General features: G+C 38.0%; 1 protein-coding gene across 1 annotated transcript in view; it reads left to right on the forward strand.

Annotated features, from left to right (window-relative positions):
• Nucleotides 1-1,834: 1,834 nt before the first annotated feature.
• pkhd1l1.1 (PKHD1 like 1, tandem duplicate 1) overlaps nt 1,835-26,563 on the forward strand; it is a 49,103-nt gene continuing 24,374 nt past the window's right edge. The window contains exons 1-38 of the mRNA XM_044335235.1: nt 1,835-1,921; nt 2,121-2,198; nt 3,693-3,837; nt 3,946-4,054; nt 4,150-4,207; nt 4,295-4,388; nt 4,699-4,752; nt 4,899-4,972; nt 5,073-5,115; nt 5,396-5,466; nt 5,558-5,668; nt 7,009-7,101; nt 8,427-8,692; nt 8,876-8,967; nt 9,051-9,210; nt 9,760-9,895; nt 10,116-10,259; nt 10,444-10,598; nt 10,830-10,940; nt 11,186-11,335; nt 11,549-11,673; nt 12,341-12,507; nt 12,867-13,036; nt 14,438-14,570; nt 15,604-15,758; nt 16,405-16,527; nt 16,914-17,019; nt 17,619-17,726; nt 17,844-18,008; nt 18,176-18,297; nt 18,580-18,712; nt 19,778-19,970; nt 21,495-21,634; nt 21,909-22,013; nt 22,363-22,548; nt 23,585-23,758; nt 23,906-24,111; nt 24,876-25,848. Of these exons, the coding sequence (XP_044191170.1) occupies nt 1,855-1,921; nt 2,121-2,198; nt 3,693-3,837; nt 3,946-4,054; nt 4,150-4,207; nt 4,295-4,388; nt 4,699-4,752; nt 4,899-4,972; nt 5,073-5,115; nt 5,396-5,466; nt 5,558-5,668; nt 7,009-7,101; nt 8,427-8,692; nt 8,876-8,967; nt 9,051-9,210; nt 9,760-9,895; nt 10,116-10,259; nt 10,444-10,598; nt 10,830-10,940; nt 11,186-11,335; nt 11,549-11,673; nt 12,341-12,507; nt 12,867-13,036; nt 14,438-14,570; nt 15,604-15,758; nt 16,405-16,527; nt 16,914-17,019; nt 17,619-17,726; nt 17,844-18,008; nt 18,176-18,297; nt 18,580-18,712; nt 19,778-19,970; nt 21,495-21,634; nt 21,909-22,013; nt 22,363-22,548; nt 23,585-23,758; nt 23,906-24,111; nt 24,876-25,848 (5,695 nt within the window). The 5' untranslated portion in view covers nt 1,835-1,854. The remainder of the gene's footprint in view (nt 1,922-2,120; nt 2,199-3,692; nt 3,838-3,945; nt 4,055-4,149; nt 4,208-4,294; nt 4,389-4,698; nt 4,753-4,898; nt 4,973-5,072; nt 5,116-5,395; nt 5,467-5,557; nt 5,669-7,008; nt 7,102-8,426; nt 8,693-8,875; nt 8,968-9,050; nt 9,211-9,759; nt 9,896-10,115; nt 10,260-10,443; nt 10,599-10,829; nt 10,941-11,185; nt 11,336-11,548; nt 11,674-12,340; nt 12,508-12,866; nt 13,037-14,437; nt 14,571-15,603; nt 15,759-16,404; nt 16,528-16,913; nt 17,020-17,618; nt 17,727-17,843; nt 18,009-18,175; nt 18,298-18,579; nt 18,713-19,777; nt 19,971-21,494; nt 21,635-21,908; nt 22,014-22,362; nt 22,549-23,584; nt 23,759-23,905; nt 24,112-24,875; nt 25,849-26,563) is intronic.

The following is a 26,563-nucleotide window of genomic DNA, read 5'->3' on the forward strand; positions in this document are numbered from 1 at the left end:
TGTAAAACTGCATCACATTTTATAAATGTGTCACCAATTTTGATGTAAAACCTGAATCTATAAGTCTAAAAATAAATAAATAAATTTAAAAAATCAAACAATCTAAAACTATGACTTTTAAATGTAGTGGAGTTGAAATATAAAGTAGCATTATATTTAAATACCCAAGTAAAGTACAAGAACCTCAAAATAATACTTAAGTACTTGATTAAATGTAAAATAAATAATGTAAAGGATGCTCTGAATCTGACATTAAAAGCATAATTTATTAGAGGGCTATTGAGTTGGAGTGATGTGTGTCATGATGTGTTCCTATTATTTTGTCCACCCCCTGAATAATATTTGTTTTTTTTTAACTAGTTTCAAACTGGACACAAACTCAACCAACATTGTACCCATGTCTTGTATATCTTACACATGACATGTAGCCTTGAGCAGTGATTCTCAAAGTGAGGTCCGGGGACCCTCAGGGGTCCTTGAGAGGGTTCCAGGGGGTCTCCAGCAAAAAGGGGAATCATTTATTTTCACTGTATTTCCGTCCATAAGTAACACAATGACAGAATGTGTGACTATTCTGGTCATGGGTTTCATACACTTTCTGTAATAAAACATCTTAAAGCCAAAATCTTATCAGACGAGGGTCCCTGTGACAAAACCTTCTCTTTCCTCTGTCTGTCTTGTGTCAGTTAGGGGTCCTTGATGTGGAGACGTTTGAGAACCACTGGTCTAGATGGAGGTTAATGATTAAAACAATTTATTATTATTAATTATTAAATAAAATAGAATAAATACATTCCATTACAAGACATAGAGTACACTGTCTAGTTGTTCATTGTGTTAAATTAAATATTAGATATTATGTAAGCACTATAATAGAATGCAATCCAAACAAGAGCTGGAAAAATTAATAAAATCACAAGTTATAAAGGTCATATTTATTCAAGAGCTGTTGTTTTGGATATCAGCATATTGTCTTCAAGTTAGTTCGCTATGTGCTCACATATTTACATTCCAGTAATTTATCTCTTTCAATGTTTTGTTTATCTCCATCCCTGATCTACAAATCATGCGGGACAGAACAGACTTCATGACGAATCAACTCCGTGCTATTCATAGCTTCACTTCTTGATCTGGCTGATTAGGAAACACTTCCATCAAAGTCTGATTTCATGTTCCTCGTCCATGAAGCCTGTTACTCATCATCCCATTTTGACCCAGTTTGACTGTCTGTATGTGTTTGTACATGGACAAAACCACTGGGTTTGATTTATGCTGTGGTGGTGATTAATCGTCGTGGCATCAGGAGCCAAGGATGGGATGAAACCAGCTCCTCCCAGCTCCAGGTGAGGGCGGAACACTGAGCACACTATAAAGAGTTAATGCACCTTCCTGCACACACACACACATTCAGACAGGCCTCTAATACTGTCTCTGAACACCTCATACATTCAGCTGGTAAACGACTTTTTGTGACTGACAACAGGTGAGCTTTAATCACTTTTACATATTTAGACTTTCATCTTTATTAGGGACAAGCTCATGGGGGGTCCATGGATAGATATGGCTATTTCTTTTCATTGTTAAAAAAAATAGTACAATAAATCACTATATCATCGCTATAATCCTATAAACATGTAGTGTTTAGATACTGAATTGTGACTTTGAACCTCTTCCAGGTATCTAGATTTTTCCTGCAGAATGCCAATTATAAATTAATTTATCAATCAAACCAAACATAAATATTGCAACTCTGCTTTGTATGAATTTTCTTAGAAGAAACAGTATTGTATAATAGCTCGTTTAAATTATTCACCAGGTAGTGGCTGCAGGTGAGGAAGCTGGGAAATCTGCAGGATGGAGTCCGCGTTGAGGCGTCCGCTCCGGCCGGCGGCTCTCCTCCTCGCACTGTGGTGCTGCTGTGGTAAGTAAAGTCTGACTATTACAGTATTTATTGAAAGTTCATAGTACCTGTGTTGGTTTTAAATCGTGTTCCTTTGGTCTAGTTGTCATTTTTAGCCCTTTTTTTAGCCTTCAATGTGTAAAACATGCGCACATTTCTCCCCACACAGCCTACTGTTCAGGGGGAAAAGTTCATTATATTGTTTTTTTTATTTCTTCAGATGCTCAGCGTGTAAGTTACATTTATCCTCATCGAGGAAGCTCTAACGGAGCCACACGTCTGACCATCTCAGGAGAAGGTAAGAAGTTTAACCCTGATGCTTAAATGTTAATGTAAGTTATTTTTAAGCAGTAATTGTTGCTTTTTAAAATTCAGTTATGAGACAATTAACAGGTTAAACACAAAAAGTCTTTCTAAAATCGTAGTGTAAACCGGGGTAAGATCTACTACAATAACATAATAGCTAACCAACGGTCAGAAATGTATTATTATCAGTCTAAAAAGCTAACTAGCTGACTTTATGTTACGATAATAACGTTATAACTAGCAGTATTAGCTTGCTGTACCTTGCTGGTGATGTGACAGATTGTAGCCTGCTGTGTACACATGTGATTTATGTCAGTAATTTACATATCAACGATAATAAAGTTATAAATTTCTTAAACAAATTCAAATTCAAATAATCTTTATTGGCATGACACATCAGGAACCCTATATTGCGTAAGCTGCACAGAGATGATTAACATTGACAGATAATTAGCAATAAATATACAATAGTAATAATAAATCTCTCCAGTTGGGATTTGTCCTAGGTCTATCAATTAGAAATTAATTGGCAATAATCAAACCTTTCTAAAAACAATCAAAACTAATTTCTGTATGTAACATTTATCTTGCAGTTAAAGTAAGAAAACGTAAAAATTTGAAGATAAAATGAATCTTGTGCATTAATACCAACTTTGTATAGATCAATGACTCGTGAGGCAAAACAAAACTTTACATTTAGTTTAATAACAACAAAGTCTGTTGATTTAATTACCCTCTATTTGTATATTTAAGCACACTTCTTATGTAGGCCTGGGCAATATGGACAAAATCAAATATCACAATATTTTTGACCAAATACCTCGATATCAAGACAATATTGTAGGGATGACTATTGGGGATTTCACAAAATATTTACACAATGAGATTTTTGATAAATATTCATCAGTAATGTGGATATAATGACTAAATAGGTAAATAGAAATAATATAACAGCTAGAACAGTCTGTTAAGTTCAGAAAATTACATCACTTTACTGTAATGCAGCCTTTAAAACCAGGAAAAGACAAAACTTATCGCAATATTACAATATCCAAAATCTAAGATGATATCAAGTCTCATATCACAATATCAATATAATATCAATATATTGCCCAGCCTCATTCTTGTGTACATATTATATTGATATTCAAATTATATATATTTTAAAAGAAAATTGACAATGTTCTTACCCATTTGTAGTAACTAGCTAATAGGAGATGAAGTATGCTGTACATGTTACTACAGATAGCTGAATAAATTAAAGTAGATCTGGTAGTTGAAGTTGATGAGTTTTTCTTTATAATCTGTGACCAAAGTCAAATCCTAATCTAGAATTTGCAACTAACTGCCTAACTGTCACCTGTTTTGTGATGCCAAACAATGTCCTTCCCTGTAGTACTCATCCTGTCTGCTTGTCGGCTCTCTGAGTGACTCCACCATAAAACCATAAAAACTTAATTTTAAAAAAGTGACTTTTTATTTTTAGGTTTTGCCCAGGAGAGACAGTTCCAGCTGAATCCACAAGACGACACATTCGGTAACCGTGTGACCCTGGTGTCAGATAAACTGTCGGTCCCCTGCGATGTGGAGAGAGACTCAACACACAGCAACCAGATCATGTGTTACACCAGGTAGGCAACAGGCATACTTTAACTGAAAAACACAGATTCTTTAAAAATAAATATGGAAGTCACTTCATGCACATTACAAACTAAAATGATTAATTTTGTCCCTCGCAGGCCCATGCCGAATGGTCAGTACGTGGTCCGTGTCAGTGTGGATGGTGTTCCTATTCCTGACAGCAAAATATGCAACGGTGATCACAAACCATATCACTGCAGCATCTATGTAAGTATAACCACAAGTAAATCAATTGATCAGTTACATCCTGCAGTCAAATTGTCAGATTTGTTTTGACGTATTCTTACTGTGACTCTCCTCAGACCGTCTGGTATCGCACGCCAAGCATCTACTCTCTGAGTCCAGTCAGCGGCCCCCCAGGTACGGTCTTTTATTTCTGTAGCGAGTGGTGAATTCACAGAGCCCAGTTTGAAGTTTGAATTAAACTCAGTTTTAAAAACACTTCAGGCACCGTGGTGACGCTGCATGGACGGATCTTCACTGATGTGTACGGAAGCAACACTGCCAAGAGCTCAAATGGTCTCAACGTCAGATTTCTGAGGTATGGAAATAAAACAACTTCCAAAACGTGCATGTTAACCCATTTTATCTAACAAAAAATACCAATATATAATCTTAAAGGAAGTCAGATAATAAAATAATGATAAAGGCTGAAGATGCAAACCAAATTTCTTAGAGAAAACAGCTGAAATTATCTCAACCTATTGACATTTATTCCCTTGTTTTAGGGAAAATTTAATATTCAATGTTACTGTATGTTAAAAGAAGTGTATTTGCTTGTTCTTTAATTAAAATGCAGACTATTATATTGTAATATACTCAGTTTATCAATATAATCTCATGTATTGCAGAGCCTACATGGGAGGGATGCCGTGTGAGATGCTCAAACCAAATTCAGATGATCTGTAAGTAGTTTGTGTGGATGCGTAAAATGTCCTAAACTATAGACAGTGAACATATTGATTCAAGTCCAAATATATTTTATAGCAACTCAAGTGATATTTATGTGATATTTTGCACAGTATTAAAAGTCTTTTAAACATTTCTTAAGATACAACCTGAGACTGGAAAGTGAAAGTTCTTGGTGGGGACGCATGAGCTGCAAAATGACAGGAACATATGTTGGTAAGCTGGTTTGGTTTATTACTAAAGCTGCTGAAAAAAAACAGGAAAAAAACAACCTTTTCCAAACTGTTGACTAATAATTATGTTTTTGTTCCAACAGGGCATCACAACCTGAGCTACATTCTTGATAGTGAATTTGGAAGGTAAAGCAAAAAACCTCACACACTAACTCTAATTTCGTCAATTCCTATCTCAGCTTCAATTTAAGATTTGCACACACACACCATTATTGTTTCAGAAAATTCTCTAACCACTGAGTTTATTCAACCTTTGAAAACACAGATAAACTAATAATTGCCTGGATATTCATCTAGAAACAGCTCCTGATGATTTGACTTCTTTCAGATAAATTATTTCACTCAGCAATGGTGTTTCTGTATGAACAACTGTAATTATATTAAGTCATTTATTTAAATTTTTTAGGAGTTTACCAGAGAAGAGACTGTTTCGAGTTTCAGCTCTGGGCAAGCTCTCCATGTTTCAGACCTTTGCAGGTATGTTAAGCAAAAGAACGTGGCTGTTTTCATAAAGTTCATCTCTAGTATTTATTGTTGTTACAGTGAAATGTTTGTTTTTCTTGCTCAGAGGTGACTGGAGTCTCACCGTCAGTGGGTAGCGTCATGGGTGGAACACTTCTAACCATCCATGGCCGCTTCTTTGACCAAACCGATTACCCAGCACGTGTCCTCGTCGCAGGTAATTATCACCACCACAGTGGAAACTTACTAACTCAACATTTAAAGCCAGTTTCGGATACCAGGACAAATGTGCTGACACTGTGTTCCCTTAGTACAAAGTGTTCAGCATGAATAGATGATTGTCGTGTGTCTCCACCAAACAAAACTCTACAAAAGACATTGTTGGGGACCTCGAGACATGCAATGGTGATAATCCTTTTCAACACAACAAAATGTGTGCATACTTCAAAACAAAAGAAAATCATAGAGATGTCACACAGTGGAGGGAAGAATCTTCCGAAAGCTTAGAGACACAACAGACCGTGACAAACGATATGGTACACTGTATTTCATAGGTTTTCATGAGTCATTTAACTTGTTGTTGACTTTAAGCTATAGCACATGTTTGACAGCGAAGATCAGCACTTCTGCTGAACCCATTTTTTGACATTGTAAAGAAAATGATTGATGAACTAAAAGGGTTTTAAGACACCAGAAATAACAGTCATGTAAGCAAATATAGTAATTGTATATTCCTCTTTAGTAATTGTCCGCATCGTCCTCTTTTACAAGCTTTAGAGAAATTTTTTGATCATCTTTACACCTGAATTTTTTAACGTTTATGAACCATTTCATGGCAGTTTGAAACTTCTGAATGTACAATACAGAGGAAAATAAAAACTCATCTTCCACTTCTACCAGATCACAGAGCTCACAGAATTTATCTTCCTGAATCATTTTTAATCTGCCAACCGCAACAAAATAATATTAACTAAGATCAGATAAACTTAATTGATGCCACGCAGGGAAACTGAAGAGTCACAACAGCAAAAACATGTAAAAAATGATACAAAGTGTAGAGAGGTAATAATGAAAAAACTATAATACTATATCAGTTATGAGCATCTATTTAATACAAATAGATAAACCATAACAAATAATCATTAAGTGAACTGAGACACAAAGTGTCACAAATATGTGATGAAATGAGGACGTTTCAGTAAATAATTAAATAAGACTGGAAACAGGTGGAGAATAAAGTGTCTTGTGTAGTTATGAGGAAGAATACTTGTTTGTGCAACTAAGGTACATAATGAACTTTTTTCTACATTGTATTTAAATTGAATCAAATAAATTGTAAGAAAATGATATGAGAACTCTTCTTCATGTCAGCTGAAAGTTCTTTGAAATGTGTAAGAAAAAGTTCCTACAAACTACCACTGTGTTTTCAACTGAAGGTGAATGAATAGTGACAGAAGTTTCACTTATTTGTTTAAGTGTAGCCTTCGGTTTTATGTCAGTGGAAAGTTACTGTGAGCTAAGACGAGCTTTCAATCACTGATACTTGGTTTTCTTCAGGCCTGCCTTGTAAAATCCAGAGCGTGTCCGATGACAGAATCACATGCAGGACCGCCGAGCACCAGACGAACGTCAACATGACACTTTACCCAGGTGAGAACACCCCTCTGCTTCTGTCTTTGTCCTTTGATGTGATGCAGGCGACACTTATCTTGATCCACCCTGTTGCTTTATTTTGCGCCGTGTCATTATCTGCACAATACATGAGCATCAGTTAACATATTAATCAGTGAAAGAATTTAAAGCATCCGTCCCTCCACTCGTCAGCAAAGCTCTTGTTTTGAGGATGTAGCATATCGCTCTTCCTGTCTCTCATCATTATTCATCAAGACTCCGCGGAGACTTTGATGTGCTGTGTACTGTGACAAGATAATTTGTTATGTCACTGTGACAAAGAAACATATATCTAATCATGCATCATGCAAAATTCCTCTGATTATAGCTGACATCATCGGCAGATACTGCCACCAGCCTTTAATTTCTGCAACATTTTTGTATTAGAATTTTTTAGCATTAAAAGAAGAGATCAGCTGTTGCTTTTCATGTCATTTCATCAATGATTTCCCAACTGCTCCATGTGATTCGAAGATTTTTATTTAAAGTATGCAACATGCGAAATAGTGTCCAACCAAGCTGATATTAAAATTGCATTCTTGGCTTTAGCAAAAAATAATTTAAGTGGATTTTGATTTGAATTTGTTGAGTCTCTTTTAAGCCAAAAAAGTGTTTTAATCTGTGAATGTATGTTAGGGTTCAGCTGTTTATACTGTGTAAGAGAGCATTACAGTTTAGCACCCATCTGTTGAATAATAAATTCTGATTATGGCTGCAACTAGTGATTATTTTCATTATTAATTAATCTGCTGATTATTTTCTCGGTCAATTAATTAATTATTTGATTTATAAAATGTCAAAAAATAGTGGAAAATGCCCATTATGATTCTCCAGGGTCCAATGTGACATTTTAAAATTGCTAGTTTTGTGCGACTAAGAGTCCAAAACCCAAAGATATTTGATTTACTATCATATATACCCAAGAAAAGCAACAAACTCTCACAACTGAGCAGCATTTTTGTTTAAAAAATGACTGAAATTGTTAATCGACTGTAAAAATAGTTTGACGATTGTTGTTTTATTGTTTCTGTTCTAATTCTGAAACACAATTTTTCTATTTTCTATCATCTTCTAATCTCAGTTTGTTACATGATTTTCCCATATTGCCATTATATCACATGTTGAGTAAAAATGAGAAAAACTCAGATCAGGCTGAAATAAACTACTAAACATTCCAGCACTAAGTGAGACTTTCCTTATTTTTATTCAAGTTGTACTTTCTTCCAACGCACCTGTCACATATTCAGGTGTGCAGAGACTTTTTGAGGACATTATATCACATGAACTTCTTTATCTAAACCCAGGTGGCAGAGGCTTGAAGATGGAGGTGTGGAACGACACGAGACCCCATGCCCTGACTGACATTTGGAGCTACAATGATAACACGACTGGATACTGGTCACAGTGGGTCGACCATATGCCCTACGACTTCGATCATGAATTGGATAGTTTTTCTACACGATCCAGAGGCTTCTTTGTCCCTCCAGACAGCGGCAACTACAGGATTTACCTCCAGTGTGATGACCGATGTGAACTCTACCTCAGCAACACCAGCCGCCCAGAAGATAAGGTATGAACACGGAGTTTAGTACAGAATAATAAGACCTACTGTAAATACCTGATGGTACAATATCAAAGTCATGTTTCCATTTTAAACAATTAAAGGTAACCTAACATATTAATGTTGAATATATTATTTTGTAAATCTTTTCTTTCCTGCATTTAACATATTTTTTCACAACCTTCACTTCAGGTTAAAGTTGCTCACCAGCCGTATTACGTCTCAGACATCACACACCTGGGTTCACAGAAGACTGAAGTAATGTCTTTCGAGAAAGGAAAAGCGTAAGTAATAGTATAATATATTAACTATAGCTGCGAACTTACAGTTTCATTGAAAATGATTTAAAAGCTATCTTTTTCTGCAGCTACTACATGGAAATTCTGCATCAAGAATACGGCGGCAAAGCTGGTATCAGAATGGGTTTGTTCCGCGGGGACACCACTTTCACCAAAGACCAGACAGACGATGCTGTCAATGAAATGCAGACTATCGTGGCAGACTATGAAGTGTATGATGAAGAACAGGTATGTGGTGGCTAAACTGTAGTTTTATTTTGTTAAATATAGCATATTACACAATATCTTCTTCTTCTCATCTAACTCATTTGTCATTGCTTAACAATAAACTGTCTGACATTAATTTTTATACTCTTCTGCATACATCTTAAAACATTTCAAAACTGTTAAAAAGCAGCCAAGCTTATTACAATTTAGCATAAACATTAGGTTTCTGTTAGTCCTCAAAAAAGTTTTATTTCTGACTTTCTAGTTCAGTCTGTAGTCACAGCGATAAAGCCAGAAACATATTTGCATTTTAAGTTTTCTCAACTGGAAATGTTCTTGTTTTTCTGTTGTTACAATTCTAAAACGTAGCAGGTTGAGGGAAAGGGGATACAACAAAAAGTCAAATATTTTATAACAAAAATAAGTCCTGCAATGTGTCAAAAAGCAGAGGTTAATGATAAAAAACTGTGAATGGATTCTTCTCCTAATCTTAAAAGATCTTGTATGATTCACCATATACCCCATCGCTGCCTTTGTGTCTCACCTGAGCTCATTCTCACTGTCACCCAGGTGATTACCTTTGAGTCGTGGCCCACAAACGCCACCCGAGTCCAAGAGGTGCAGAGAGTGACCGTCAGCAGCAGCTGTGCCAGCCATCAGTGTGGGAGCATCTTCTTCAGCCTGGGCTACGGAGACGCAAACACTGGTAATGTGGAGAGTATTGAGTAGACTGCAAAAATAATAACAAAAATAAAGAAAATTTACTGATTATATGTTTATTGACTAGTCTCAGGATAAATAGTCAGATAAGTTCACATTGTTTAATTAGTTAATTTCACTAAAATACTATGAGTGCATACATTTTGGGCAAACTGACACTGCTGCTCACATGTTTTGTTCATGAGCTTTGTCTTTGTCGCCTTTAGGACCGATCCCTGTGAGCGCCTCGGCAGCAGTAGTGGAAGCAGCCTTGAACAGCCTTTGGTCCATCAAACCTGACACAGTCCAAGTGACCAAACAGGACGACGATCAAGGGTCTCACTTCACAGTCACGTTCGAGTCTGACAGAGGTGAGAAGAGACTTAGAAACAAGTCAGGGAGTTTTGGGAAGTCTATGGATGTTACACTTGAGTCACGTGTAAACTGACTTGTCTTCATCCTCAAATTCAGATTTTATAGATGCAGAACTTGTAAATAAAGTGCACAACAGTTGCAACAAATTAATGGATTATCTTTCTTTTTTTTTGACTGCAGGTGATTTCAAACCTCTCCACTCTGAGGTTTTTGGCTCCGACACCAATGTCACCGTCGCGGAGGTTACCAAGGGGAAAAGCAACATGGAGACTTTCACTCTGCTTTTGGGGGGAATCCCTACAAAGCCCATCGCCTTCAATGCAACTGTATCTGAGGTCTGTCGTGTGAAAATTGCAGTTCCTGACTCTCTATGTGCTCAGATATCTACAAGATAATGTTTTAAATGTTTAACCTAAATCCAAAGCAGTCCTGCAAACAAAGGTCTTAAGAAAATGACAGAAATTCTAGTTTTGGAACAAACTCATTGCAAATCTTGCAGCTTCTACAGTGAAGTAGAAGTAGAAGTAGAATCGAATTTAACAACCAGCTTGTGTGATTGTGAACAGGTTCAGTCGGCTCTGGAGGACATGATGACAGCTGAGTGTCCCGATGAGATTCTGAGCACTGAAGGAACTGATGTGAAATACTTCAAAGACTTTGAAGATGACAACTCTCAGGTCAGTGAGGACAAAAAAAATCCATCATATTTTCACAAAAATGCACAGAAAAATATTTTTAAAAAATGAATGAGTAATGGAGAGATGTTTCCAGCACTTTGTTGAGTTCCTACATTGAAATATTAAATACTTTCTCCTTAATTTTCAACAATTATTTGCTTTATATACTAACGCACAGACCTTAAATCTTTGGAGAGCATCTGATTTTGGATTTTCACAGTTTTCTCATTTCTTGTATTCACCAGTTCGATAATACTGAGGAAGGGACTCCCGTGAAAAACTCAGGTTTCTGTGGACTGTGGTCGCTGAAGAACGCCGAGGTTCTTTTCAAGAGCAGCTACACCAGAAAGACCGGTGGTGCCTACGGAACAGTTTCCTTGGACCAGCATCCCACGGTAAAACACAAACCTGGCTTTATTTATTGTTGTTTGAGTCAAACAGCTGGATCAGAATTTATGTTGCAAATACACAAATGGATGCAGTTCAGAGAGTAATTGATAAATGTACTGAAACATACTCGTTTTGACGCGATCTGTTATAAAACCTTCGCTCTGTTTACTGTGACTTACTCTTCATTTTCGTCATCATCTTTATTCCTTTCTTTCCAGCTTTGCTTTGCGTACAAGGGGATGTTGAAGGATGAAATTGGAATGAAGTTCACTTACCGCAACAATCAAGGTCAAACCAAGACTCAGACCGCAAAGATCAACACTCTGTTCACTAAAGGCCACAAGTCAGTAAAAACCATGAAGATTTTTTCATTTATATGAGACAAGATAAAATAAATAAATGGTATTTTTTAAACACTTAATCGAACTCCAGGGGAAAATTAGATGTTGCAGTTGTTGTTTTTGTTGTCCGCCTCAGGGTTTAAGGGACTCTAAACCTGCCAAAACTTTAAATGAAATCTTAAGACACATATTTTTAGCGTTGCTTTGTGTTTTTACCTTATTTTATCTTGTCTTATCCTGTTTATTTAATTTAACTTTATCCTGTTTTATTGTATTTATCCTGATTTTACAGTTTTATTATTAACAGAATGTTTCTTTTCTTTTATGTGAAGCACCTTGTGTCACATTTTAATTATGCTATAGAAATTAAGTTCATTATTATCATTACATTACAAAAAGGATTGAGAAAACAGGGGAATAACAATATAAAAATGGGGAAAATTACTCAAAAATAAAAATGTAATTAAATCTATTTACATACGCAAAAAAGTAAACAGTAAGTAGAGAACAAACTCTTACACAAATTAAAATAAGAAGCTATATTATACAGTATTGTACACAAGTGTGCTTAATGTGTAATAGTGAGGTTTACAATATATGCAAAGACTGATAACATGTCGCTGTTTCTCAGCAACATTGCAGCACATAAATGTGATTATTTCTTCACAGGTGGAGTTACAAATGCATGGACCTCCAGACTTCTCTCTCACAGACAGAATACATTGGCAGCAATTACAATCTTCTGGAGTTTTACCTCTACAAAGACGACTCCGATGCAGATTTCTACGTGGATGCCGTTCACATTGGAAAGAATCCCACCACAAATGATGAAAACGGTACGCAGCTCGATACTAGTTTTGGTTTTGGGTGGCCGCTTTTTAATATCAAAGCCAGTTGTTATTCAGAAGTGCTGCTAAGATTAAGAAAAAATATGTAACAAATCAATAACATTTGCAATGGATAACACATTTAGCATCATAAGCACAATACTCTGATGTTTTGGGGGGGCGGTTTGTGCAGAAAATTACAGAAGAAAATTGCAGAAAATTACATATTTTTTGCAGAATGTGAATATCTTTTTATATGTTAAATTTGATATTGATGTGTAAAGGTAGGACTGTCCAGATGTTGGTCACTATTACCAAGACTTTAATGTTAACTAATTTAGTGTATTGATCTGTGTTGTTTCTCACAGCTGTTCCCCACAAGAGGAGGCCCCCACCTTTTGAAAGCTCTGGCCGATCCTTCAAGGCGATCTCTGTTAGCAAAGACACATCAACTCCTTCAAAGATCAGCTATGAGATCAATGCCACACCAGTGGACTGTGCCTTTGGGTTCCCACTTCTAGACGTTGGCTTCATGCAGGTAACTGATTCATTGAATTTCTGTAACAATGTGATATTAAAAAGACTAAGGACATTGTTCGTTTTAACCTACATATTCATCCCTTGGGGCAGCTGTGTTGACTGCAGGAAATTACAGGGGTGGAGGGTGTAGCGGCAGAAGTGAAGAAAACAAATAGCAACCACACGTTAGTTAATCAGACACTCCCTAAAACACAGACATCTCTCCTGAAGCCTCAATGGTTTCTTAATGAGATTTCAAAATTTAGTGGTAGCGAAACTATTGAGATCCAACTTGTTGAGTGTTGATTTTGCGTCGTGCATGAGAAGGTGGGGCTTTTCCATTCACTTCACTACAATCAGAGTCTATTGGACCATAGTCTCGCAACACCACACATACCAGACCGCCTACTGATGTGTGGGGATTTCTAAATGCACGCTAATTGCTTGAATGGTAGCGAGAACGGCTTCTAACAAATCTACGCCCCTTACATTTTGTCAAGGACACGCCTTACCGGAAATGAGGCTCTCCCCCCCGATTCTCCTCCGTAGTGAACTGCATGTCGCCGCCCCAATGTGAAGGGCCGCCCTAAAGACTTTGGATTGGTTCTGCAATGCAGCATTTTTTTTAAAACCCTCTTATTGTTTCCACCCAGTTTAAATAACGAAAGCTGGGAGATTGTCCTCAGTCTCTATGAGCGAAGTGTTTAGAGACTAACCTGTGAGTCTGTTTACACCATAAAATCCATTCAAAGAAAGTTTTTGGGCCAGAAACCAAACCCAAGTCCTTCTGCTATGATGCAACAGTACTAACCCAGAGCCACTGTGTCCTGATAAGGGTTCTTTGCAAAGATTTCCACCCAGGCAACCAGCTGTAAATAAAAGGAACAGTGCTGTGTCAGATGTGTGACTCATAAAAACAGAGGAAATGTTCTGTAGCCCACGGCCATGTGATGGAACTTACAGTACAGAGAGGCGCCAGAATGATCCTCTATGTGTCTCGTGCCTCAGCACGCTGTGCAGGCATCATTTGCTTAACAGATTAGGTTTGGAGCAGTGACAGACTGTAGGGGCTGGCATGGAAATGTTTAACTGCAGGGTGAAGTGTCTGTTGTAACACGTGTTTCACTTATATCTGTCTGTCTTATCGCTTGTAAAGCTATTCTACTGGCAAAGACTTCTATGTAGATTATATTTACTGTATATGAATAAAACACAAAAAAAGTATAAAAGCTGGGAGACCAAATAATCAAGGATATCAGTTGGGAAAAATGCAGGTTGCTTCATCCAAGACTTATGATTGTGTAAAACTAGACACATCATAGGGTTGAGAGAACACTCATTGTTCATGTGAAAACAATGTCTGAGTAGTGTGTCCTCAGCATCTGTCTAATCCTATTATCTCTCCACTCGTCTTCCAAAGATGTCCAACAGCAGCGAGGACATGGCTGAGTTCAGGGAAGGAGCAGCCACCGTTACCATCACTCGCCCCCATAAAGCCACACCTCCCCTAAACGGCACCTTTGATGTGGAGATTTACGGAGACCGTGTTGAAGGTAGTTCACGGGAGCATTTGCATTGCAATAACTATACCTTTCCTGGCCGTAAGCGCAGATAGGATCACCCAAAAGGTTAAGCTCCTTGTGACTCAAGATTGACTGCTGACTTGTTCTGCTATGTGTGTCGCCATTAACAGTGATTTATAAGCTAACATTAAAGATATATGGTATGAAGAAGCTGTTTGGGAAAGTTTCCAAGGCTCATTGACTTCCACTCAGTCACTCCTCATACAAGCTACTGTCAAAATTTATTGTACACAAAACAAAGACAGAGAGAGCTTTAGCATTGATTTAATAGATGTTGGCTCTGGTTAGTGTGAAGGAGGCTTCTTAAGTTCACAGATGACAAAATAATGACACTCGAACCAAGTGCTTTGACTTTCAGGTGTTGATTCTTTTCCAAAATTATTTAAACTGAGAAATGAAAGTACCAGTCAACACAGAAATTGTTAAAGTAGAAGTTTCTCTCATGTCTCCTGCAATTTAAAATGATCACACCATGACCATCAATAATACTTTAATAATAAATGGTTTATAACGCACTATAATGTAGTTATTAGCTGATATAAGTGTTTATTACTCTATTTGACAAGAACTATAACTCCTAGTGTGGCCATAGTTAAGTGGAGGCTGATGTATAAACAAATAATTAATGACAATGTAGTAAAACACAGACATTTTAAGGAAAAACTTAACTCTAATATGATTAAAAAAAAAATGGACAGTATACATATAACAGTTAGGTAAACAAGTTGTTAAAGAGATGCATAATGCTCTGCTCTGAATGGAGGAAAATCGCCCTATTTAGGAATTTTCTGTTTGTGATGTTATTGGTGCAAAAACATACTATCATCTTCTGTATTTGAGCACATGGACCACAGGACCTCAGAGATACTGCAGAGGGACAGTGAAAGATGTAGTGAACACATATCACTCCATATATCCACATCAGTACACTTCTATGTGCATTCAAGCAGTACAACATACAACGCAGCTAGAGGTGTCTAACACGACCAGTGCTTGTTCTCAGGTCTGCCGGTGGACATCAGTGAGGAGGACCTGAAGTACGCTCTGGAGGGAATCGCGGGGATGGGCCAGGTCAGAGTTACAAAGCCGGGAAGCTGCAGACTTCCCAAGTGGAGGGTCGAGTGGCTTACAAAACCCGGAGACCAGCCTCTGATGCAGGTCAGACTCAAGATAATATTAGCAGAAGTCGTCACTTTCTATCTGATCATTTAATAAGTCCTTCAAATGTAATTCTTGAACTACTTCTCATAAAACCAGACACGTTGACCACCTTCACCTTCCTTTTTGTTAAACCAGACATGGCTTTGTTCCCTGAGATATTGTGATGCATATTATTAAGAGCTTACCATTGGTTCAAAATAAGTTTTAAAAAAAAGTCATCACATTATTTCATGATGTCTAATTAATTTAGACAATATTCATTATTGTCAGCTGATTGGTGTTGCATTGCTCTGTTTATTTTTCCATCTCTTTGTTTTTCTTATTTCATTTTTGTCTGTATTTGTTTCTATTTTTATTTTACCAATTCACGTTTTTTTATTCTTAATTTGGGAAGAGGTCCAATGTATAAGCCTATAACTTCTTTGCTTTTCCTGTTGCATCTGTTTTACTTAAGTTTTGTCTGTATAAGTGCAAAATAAAACTAAACTAATACCAATAATGGCAGTAGCAGTGATAGTAGTAGTATAGTTACCACAGTGTCAGTTGTAGATCTAATAATCTTCTGTTCCAAAGATTAAAGTTTCTACAGAGGTGTAGAGAGAACAGCAGGCCGGTCCTGATCTGTGATTCAATTTCATTGCAGGTCAATGGTTCTTCACTTGTTGGCAACAACGTCCGTGCTTTCGTCAAGGAGAGGAAAAAGGGAGGACTGTTGATGCGCAGCCTGACAGGAGATTTCCTCCGTGTCTGGGAAACGAAACCACAGGTACAACTGATTCAAAAACCCTCCGGCACATGTGGTTTTCAGTTTCAGCATTATCATCCTATCAGCTTTCTGTTGTAGCTACCGCTGATTACTTGATGTGTTTGCTTACTTAGTGTATTCTGTTGAGCGAGTACTATTTTTGTCTGTGTTGTTGCATAGCGCTGCCTCCAGGCGCAATTTAATTAATTTCTTTGCATGCTACTAAATAACTGCTTTGTATCACCGCAGTTACTGCAGTGACTGACAGTCACAGTCCTCCATTGTTCTTTTGTTATGACTCTTGTAGCAGCAAGTTCACATGCTAAAACAACCCAGTGTGTCATTTCTATGTTGGGAAACTTTGTCTTGAACATTTTTGATGAGATGTCTGGTGATGCTGTTTGCAGGTGGAGGTTTACATCAATGGCATTCCCTCAAAGTGTTCTGGTGACTGTGGCTTTGAATGGTCCGAGGAGAAGACACCAGTTGTGACTGGAATCAGCCCATCTCAAGGTGTCCCTCTGAAATATTATTTGTTCATTCATCATCTAGCATTATTAGCGCTGGTTAAATCTCTTGGAGCTGTAAAATATGCAATATATACAATAAATATGCACTTTTATATCTTCTAAATCAAATCAAATGGGTGCTGTTATGAGTGTAAAATTTGATAGTGAATAATCCAAAAGGGATTCAAAAAAGTCAAAAACAATTAATTATTCTATAGTGTAAAATATTCAATACCAGTTGTAGAACTTAAAAGATCTAGAGTGTGTCTTTGCCTAGTAAACAAAAAGTAAAAGTAAAACATCTTCTTTGAAGTCAAAGGGCACAATGACTAACACTAACACGTCAGCCTTGTAATATTTAAAGCTCTTTATTATTATACTCAAGACTCAGTCACCTGGATTTTATCCTCTTGTTACCAGTTGCAAAACATCTACTTTTCAAGTTCTGAATAACTCAAATAAATATTGATAAGTTTTAGTAAACTGTCTTTACAGAAAAAAACATCTCAACATTTAGAACTTATATATGCTACATGTAAAACATCAGAGATGATGATGGTAGAGACTGTTGTATCTGTTATTAATTATCCCTGACTTTTTTAGGATCTAATGGACTGGGGACTCTTTTGACTGTAACTGGTACTGGCTTCAGCAGTGAAAATGCCTCCATCATGGTGGGAAAGGCAAAGTGCCATGTTGAACAGATCACCGGTAAGTAGAAGATGTTTGGAGAAGTGAATACTCTACTCTAGTTTGTTGTTAAATAATTCAGCTGTGTTTTTTTTCTAATGGAAGGAGACTAACCAGATTTTGTTAATGATATTTCAGCTACCACCCAGGTGTGCAGACTGGGCAGCTCCAGCGCTGGTACTTACCCAGTGTCAGTCAGCTTCCCCTCTCTGGGTAATTCACGCTTTGTAGGCGACAGCATCCTCCACTTCACCTACCAGCTCATCGTTTCCTCTTTCTCTCCGGTGTCTGGAAGCGTGGCAGGTAAGTCATTATAAAACATACGGTGTGACATCTATAAAGACCTGATGTACCCAAACTAGAACCTCAACCCATGATAATATCACAAAATCATTGGCAAAACCACTTTCTCCATGAACAAAATGTCAACCCAAACATTTATACATCTTATTTTAATCTTTTTTTCACAGGAGGCACACTGCTGACAGTGACGGGCTTCGGCTTCAGTGAGAACACCAGAGTTACTGTCGGCAGTGAGGAGTGCACGGTGGTTCACGCAAGTGACACTGAGCTGAAATGCAGAACACCAGCAGTAAGTGTACAGACTGATAAACACACTTCCAATGCACATTATTTTCCTGCACAGCTGCAGCTGCAGATTAACATGCTTAAGTCATTTGTTTTACTAATTTTGATACTTAGAAAAATTAGTAAATTATATGTTTGACGGCTGCTTTAACACATTTGGAGCATGGCTAGATAACTTGTCCTATATTTTCAAGTTCTCCAAAGAGTCCCAGCTCTTGTCATTTACTTTTATTGGACTTCTTTTGGTAATTTTATAATTGATACATGCACTTTTTACTTATTTCAGGGAACTGCAGGGTCACAGACGGTCACAGTAATGGTGGGAAACATGAGTCAGACAGCAAGCAGCTCCTTTACCTACGATACTAACCTAACACCCCAGATCTCAGACCTGAGTCCCCAGACGACCACTGTGATTGGTGAGTTGAGAGTCTTTTTTTTTTTTTTACTCTAAATGGGACTTTTATTAATTGTGTTCCTGCATTCAGTAACCATTCGATGAGGCAGAGTCATTATATTAAAGTGGGGTAAACCCAGAGGAGCGCTTGTATTATGTTCTTTGATATGCTTAAACGAAGAGTCAGGTTTAATGGGGAGGATAACTTTTATCTTTAAAGGTCAATAGACATCAACATAGACATCTGTCTAGTGAGTCTACATGTCCTTTGTTCATGGAAATAATAGGATATAATGTTTATTCTTTGTGTTTCAATGCTGAGCATCATGACATTTCAATACCTACAGTCCTTTTCTCTCACAAAACAAATCACTCATTGATCCACAAGCATAAAACATTTGTCATCAGTGAATCAGTTCTATGAAGACAATAGTTAAAAGAAAGAAAATGCTATGTCTCTTGTAATTGTCGACAAGATTAGCGTGCCATTTCTAATGTTATAAAACCAGTTGTACAGTGTAAGAGGTTACTAAAAGCCATTAAAAAAAATTTCGCCAGAATACAATACAACTAATAGACCAACTGAGGCCGAGGGTGTGTGAATTTATGAAATACCTGAAATGCCCTTCTGAGGAGAGGTATCAATCTGAGTATATGTGCCTGAAGGGAAGAGAATAGCGCAGTGTTGTTTTTATTTAGTTGTTCCTGTTCAAAGCTCAATGTGACTCTGGTGTCATCAGGAGCTTAAAGAAGTGTGTAGAAACCTTTTGTTATCGTTCTCACCGTATTAGTATTCGTAATGTTGACTCATAGGTTTTCTCTGTTTTTTGCCCTTTGCTCTTGGTAAACCTTGAGAATCTGAGCAGAAGAGACTTAACATGTCAATCATGTAATTATAGTCATTGATTTGGAAGCATCCATACAACACGAATACCTAGTAACCTGCAGAACAATCAGCGGCACTTTGTAAAAAATAAAGCTGCAGCATTAACCGGCTGACAAGTGTTAATTATCTTGGCACTTGAGTGACAGTAGCGCCTTCATGGAAAACATGTTCATGGTAAAAATTTGATCTTCTTTTGTGTAGGACATCGCGTTCTCACCATCCAGGGTTCAAACCTCGGTGCTCAAGACAACGACAGCGCCGTGTTCGTAGGCAGGAAGGAATGTGTCACCGTGCAGTGGACGGCGACGAGCATCACCTGTCTTCTCCCCGTGCTGCCACCCGGCCTGTACAAGGTGGACGTGCAGGTTGGAAACAATGGCTACCCCCAGACAAGGTACAGCTACTGTGAAAGATACTCCCACACTGAGTGATTACGCAATAGTCTCAAGGACAACAACTATTTCGTAGGATACCTTCTGAAAGAGTGCTGATAGTATCGCCAGCTGTTACATGGGTTTAGAAATCTTTTCTTACATTCTGCATGTTGTGTTAGATGTGGTAGATTACATAGTTTTCAGCTAGCGACGTGGCTCCAGAGATTGCATTATTGTTCAGTCGCTCCACCGCTTTGGTCTTTAAATATCCCAACAACTATTGGATGGATTGCTGTCAAGTCAAGTCAAGTCAAATTTGTTTATATAGCACATTTCATACGGCAAGCGTAAACTCAATGTGCTTAAAAACAAGTAAAGATCATACATAATGAATATATTACATTAACATTACATATATAAAACAAAAAAGATAAAACATAAAATAAGATGTTACATATATAAAAACATATAAAAACATATAAGACAGTAAAAAATATATATATATATATATATATCATTATCATGATATCGTGACATTTTATACAGACATAAATGGTCTACAGAGGATAAATCCTAATGACTTTGGTCCTAATTCGTGGTGTCTGCAGGTGTTGACAAGTCAAATGTCGTTTCCTCAAAAAAGGCCTCAGAGGGTGTTAAAAAGTCTTAAATGTCATTTACCTGCCCTACCCTCCATTAACCTGCTGTAGGCAGTAATTTTAGTTATAATAGCGCTTGTATCTAATCACAGGCTGTCAGGAGACATTAAACACCTTTCGAAGTTTCAGTCAGCACCATTAGACCTGCAGCAAACACTGTCACTACTGATAGCTACAGTAGCGAGGACGCTCACCTGATCATAATGGGCATGTGATCATTTTAACAAAAACTTAAAATAATTCATCAGTTTTAATTAGTTTATTCATCCATCCTTCTTCTGCAACTTATCTTGGTTCTTGTTGCATTAATTTAAGCAATCATATCATTAGAAGTTATTGCTATATGCTATATATGCTGAGGGGAAGTACTGAAAAAATGTGATAATAATAAATAATTCTAGGCTGTATCATCCCATGTATTATACTGTCATAGTTTCGCCTTAGAAACAGATATAAAATTGCTTTCTACATAGGTTTTTAAAAGATTTTTAAAAGGTCTTTAAATGTTTAATTCAATTTAATTTGGTGCACATTGCAGAAACCACAAGTCACTTGAAATATTTCAACATGTACAAGAAAGATTGGCACAAAAGTTTGCAAATATTCATGGTTTCTAGACAATGTGCCCTGATAAGTTTGGTGATCCATCATTAGGTCAGACTTAGCAGATGTTAGCATTCAAACACGCTAAATTATGATGGTGAACATGGTAAACATGGTTAGCATTTAGCTCAAAGTGAGATACAGCCCCACAGAGCTTCTAGCTTCTTAGTCTTGTTTTACACATCATATTGAAAAAAACTACCTTGATATTTATTTATATTCAAGTATTAAAACTGATTCATTTTTAACTTCTCTTTTATATACTTCTTTGTTTCATGGCAGCGGTGTGAACGCCACCATTGAATACATCCTGGAAATCCACAGTATCTCCCCCATGTTTGGCTCTCTAATGGGAGGAACCAAGCTGACTGTTTCTGGATCTGGTTTCAGCAACAACACCTCTGACAACAAAGTCTCTGTCGGTAAGCAACATGAGAATGTAATTAACACATAGGTTATATTAAATTTAAGTATTAAAAAATGTTTGTTTTATTAGCCAATTAGATTTTTCTCAGTGGAATTAGATAACAGAATGATGGTTGCGAGGAAACGCTTTCTGACCAAATCCAAAATTTGATATGTTGGCTGCTGGCTGGATCATCTACAATAATGGAACTAGATGCAAATATGGAAAAGCGATATTATAGTACGACTGCATCAGGTTTCCTGTATGATCTCACACATGTTTTGTGACAGGAGGAGCTGAGTGTGAAGTGGAGTCTGCCTCGGAGAATGAACTGCAGTGTGTTGTAAAGTCGGAGGAGAAGACCCACACCGTCACCAACCAGGGATCCCACCGCAGTAGGTTTACGTTTCCATCCTTTGTCCAGATGTCAAGCTAAATCTCAGCAGGCTACAACAGAAACAGGGTTAATTTACAGAAAACTGCCGCAAGCAAGGAAACTGTCACCTGTAGCAGAAATGTGACTGCACCTAGAAACTGTTTCAAAGACGAAGTGTTTAAAAACCAGTTTGACCTCATTTCTTTGCATGATTAACCATATTTCGAAGGGGACTTCCAAGTATTTAAATTACATGTAACAAGGAAATGTCTCCTGTATGGGTTTATTCATCAGTGTCTGTGTATTCTGTTTGTACTGTATGTATACATGACTTACTATCTAACTTCATGACTGTCTGTGTTGTCCAGCTTATGGCCAGGGGTATGCATGGAGTCCTGCCTCACTGACAGTGTTTGTTGGAGATACAGTAATGTGGCGTTGGGAGGCACCGGCCTTCCAGAAAGTCGGGTACCAGGTTTTCAGTGTTTCCAGCCCAAGTGGCACCACCTATGAAGGAGGACCATTCACCAGTGGAGACACCAAGACCGCTAAAGGTAGAACAAAATCCCATCCCTCAACAGAAATGATGATGAAATGATTCACATTTACTATAAAAAAGCCCTTTTTTCCTCTTTGTTATTGCACTTTATTCCCAATAAAGGAAAAACCCACCCTTACATACTCTTTCATGCATCTTGTGATGCAGGATTGTGTCATGTTCTTTCACTTTTCCTTTATTTAATAAGATAGAAGTGAGATTGTGTTATTAAAATCCCTTTTTCCAGAAAGAACTGATGCAGTATAGAATCAGTGTAATAATAAAAAATACGTTGCAAACAACATAAACAGGCTGAGAAAAAACAGCACATTTCTAATCATTTTCAGTTACGGTGCACATATCGCACATAAGTATTTGGATTTTTGAAAACCATCCAAACAAATTAAAAAATAATAACCTCTGACAATTTCAAGTCCTTCTTTATATGTTCAGGTGAAGAGGGCAGCATATTCAAAAGCTTCTTTTTCCCGTCTTAATACTTTACTTTGGTTAGAGATCTCAAACAGGTGTGAAAATCTTGTTCTGGCTCTCTGCATGAACAGAGTGAAGAATGGAAATAGTAATTATAGTAAAGCTATAATTGAAGCTCATCATTTCTTGCATTGAATTGTGGTCCATGTTTGTCCTATTCTTAGTAGAAAAACGGCTCCTTCTGCCTCTTCACTGGCCTTTTCTCTCTTTGTTGTTGATGATTGTTGAGTTCTTCTGCTATAGGTGCTCATAAAATATCTCAACTTAATTTCACTTTGTCTACATTTGTATATTTATCCACAAAAATACTGTGAGAAAAAATCAAGTACCAAACAACAGGGTGGAGGATTTTTCCTTTTAGTTTTTGTGATCGATGGCGTGATAAACAAGACACATGAACGCACATGAAGAACTTGATGTGCGCCATGTGATGTGTCACATCTTTCAACATGCATGAGAGAGACAGAACAAGACAAATGCATGCACCATGTCCAAGTATGCTATATAATAATAATAGTCACAAATTTAGACACACCCTCTCTTTCTCTCGATCCCCTCAGGGTTTTTCGGCCACCGTTTCACCGTGCCTGGTGTGTACTACTACAGCAGCGGCTACGTAGATAGCGCCAACGTCAGGCTGCTGCAGGGTGTCGTGAAAGTTGAACCTCGGGAGGAGAAGAGCAGTAAGGTCTCTGTCAGCGTGGGAGGCATGGAGGCCAGACACATGACAGGAGGTAAATGTACAGATGTGTGTAAAACATGCTCAGTCACACGCTTTTTCCCAAATTGAAAAAATGTAAAAATAATACTTGCGTATCTTTTAAAGATGATTTCCAAGTTTCATCATCATCATCAGTGATTCAAACTGTCTCCCCCTGCAGGTTCACGTCGTACCTCCAGGTCAGTCGATCAGTGTGTCGCCTCGCCACAGTGCCCACAGACCAACGGGACATCAGACGGCCTTTCCTTCACCGCCTCCACCTGCTCAACCCCAACAGTCCACTCCATCTCTCCCAACCAGGGCTCATACCAGCAGCTCATCCACATCCAGGGAAATGGCTTCAGCGACACTGCCTGCGCCAATGAGGTGAGCGGCGTTAAGGTGGCTCTGAACTAATGGGTTTGGTGTTGAAATGCTTTGATTAGTTTTTAATTACACTTAGGTAGAAGTTATATTAGCACGTATTATAGATTAATATGTACATGATATATGCAGGTGCTGGAGAGCACATAATTTTTTATGTTTTATATGTTTAGTGACGACAAAAATCTTTTATAAAGTCAGTAACATCTTTGAATTCTGTATAATATTCAATATCCCAATCAGTTATGTTTTTATTAACAATAACTGTTTTTATCAAAAGTCTTCGCTCTCAAGACTTAGAAGGAAAACTTTTTAATGACATAATTTGAATCAATACATTAATAGTTGACAAAATTGTGGGATAATTACACTGGTAATTTAATTTAATTCAACTTTGTAAGTTATTATCTCTCCACATTAATATGTACTCATTGTTAATATAGACACTGTATTTGTTATTGACCCAAACAAACACACTTTTGTCACACATATTTAAACATTACATTACCATTGTTTACATTGTGAGTCATTATTTAACATTTTTAAAGTTTACATGATTTAAATGTATTGTTCTCTGCAGTTAACCAGTTAATCTATCACCAGTCAGTAGGCAGTTATTTTCTAGATTGTAGACAAATAATTTCTAACATCTTTCTACTCCAGATCTTTCATCATTATTCTGTTGCCAAAACATTTTATGATGAAATACAGGGAAAGCTCAGACGGAGCTTGTTGTCATTTACTCTCGGCTGCTCTGCGTCCTGTAGGTGACGGTTGGAGATCAGCCCTGCCTGGTGATCAACAGCTCTTCCTCTGAGATCTACTGCAAGCTGAGCAAGGACAGCGAACTTCCCATCGGCCTCGCTCTCCCCGTAGCCGTCAGAGTTAACAACTTGGGTAGCGCCATCATCGCTGTACAAAACGAGCTCGACCGTCGTTTTGTCGTCCTGCCCGTCGTCGACTTGGTCTCGCCTCCTATCGGCAGCACCACCGGCCACACCAGGCTCCTCATCCACGGCTCCGGCTTCCTCGACGGACAAGTGACTGTAGCCAGCGAGCCGTGCGCTGTTGTATCAGTCAATTACACTTCTATTATCTGTGACACCTCCCCTTCTCAGCCACACACTGGTAATGTCGTCTTCCAGGCGGGAAGGATCCCAAGCTCCTGTCACTCAAACTGCTCCTTCATGTACTCTCCTTCTGTCACTCCCGCCGTCACCAGCATTTCCCCCGACAGCATCAGCGATCTAACCACTGTCACCATCTCCGGCTCAGGGTTTGGCAGCCGCGTGGATGATGTGGTAGTTTTCGCCAGCACCGTTGAGTTAGAAGTCACCGCCGTGACTGATGGAAACATCACGTTGAGCGTCAACGCTCTTCCTGCAGGCGACCACGCAGTCACAGTGATCGTGAGAAGTAAAGGCCTCGCATCCGGTCATGTCACCCTGAGCAGCCACGCCCAGGCTGCCCTGAACCCCGATGTGGGCAGCCTGGCAGGTGGGACCCCTCTTGTCCTCACAGGAAACGGCTTCGCTCCAGGGAACACCAGCGTGATGGTTGGTGGCGAACGCTGCGAGATTCAGGAAGTGACACCGGCTCTTCTCCGCTGCCTGACGCCTCCTCACAGCGAGGGGCTGGTGACGGTCGACATCCAGGTCTTCTCTGTGGAGTATCCTCCTCTCAACTTCACCTACTCCACAGCTCACACTCCTGTCATCAGCTCCATCAGCCCCACCACTGGTAATTATGGTCCTCTACATCCCGTAGTCATAGTAACAGTTGTGCTCAGTAAGTAGGGAGAAAATATTGTAGCTTTACTCCGATTATTAACAAACAGCAGTATGAATACTGGCCAGAGGGGGAGTCTGTTACATTATTTGGGATGTCAATCAACCGTTACAAACTATACTTTATTTTAAAGCACAAAGCTTAATGATTTCAATTTTGTAAACCATTTTAAGATCCCAATATCAATGTGACAGCAGTAGCTTATTTGCTAATAGCAATAAAACCAAACAGTCCAATCTGTAAGATTTTTACCTTTGTAAATTTGGCTCAGTATCATTCAAACAAATTCCTACTTTATGATAGTAAACTCAGAAAAGTAACCTCACTGATAAGACGAGGATCATGACTTTAATCTAAAGGGTTCAAGGACGGCAACCGTTATATATTTGATTGTCTTGTTCGGCCTAAAAAGAGCACTTTACTAGCTTGTTTAAGAAAAGCAACTCTTTTTCTAGATAGATGATAGTATGTTTTAAGTGCAAGGATTAGTAAACTTAATTAACCCATAGAGCTTTGTGTAATTCTTCTATTTCAGTAAAACCAATAAACTTCATACAATCATGTAAGCAGCTTGATTTTAACCCGACTACACCCATACATCTGTCAGATAAAAGCATACAATGTGTATGTTCACTTGAATAAAATCAGAAACTGTAGCTATAATGTC

The sequence above is a fragment of the Thunnus albacares genome, chromosome 19, assembly GCF_914725855.1.
Source record: "Thunnus albacares chromosome 19, fThuAlb1.1, whole genome shotgun sequence".
NCBI lineage: Eukaryota > Metazoa > Chordata > Actinopteri > Scombriformes > Scombridae > Thunnus > Thunnus albacares.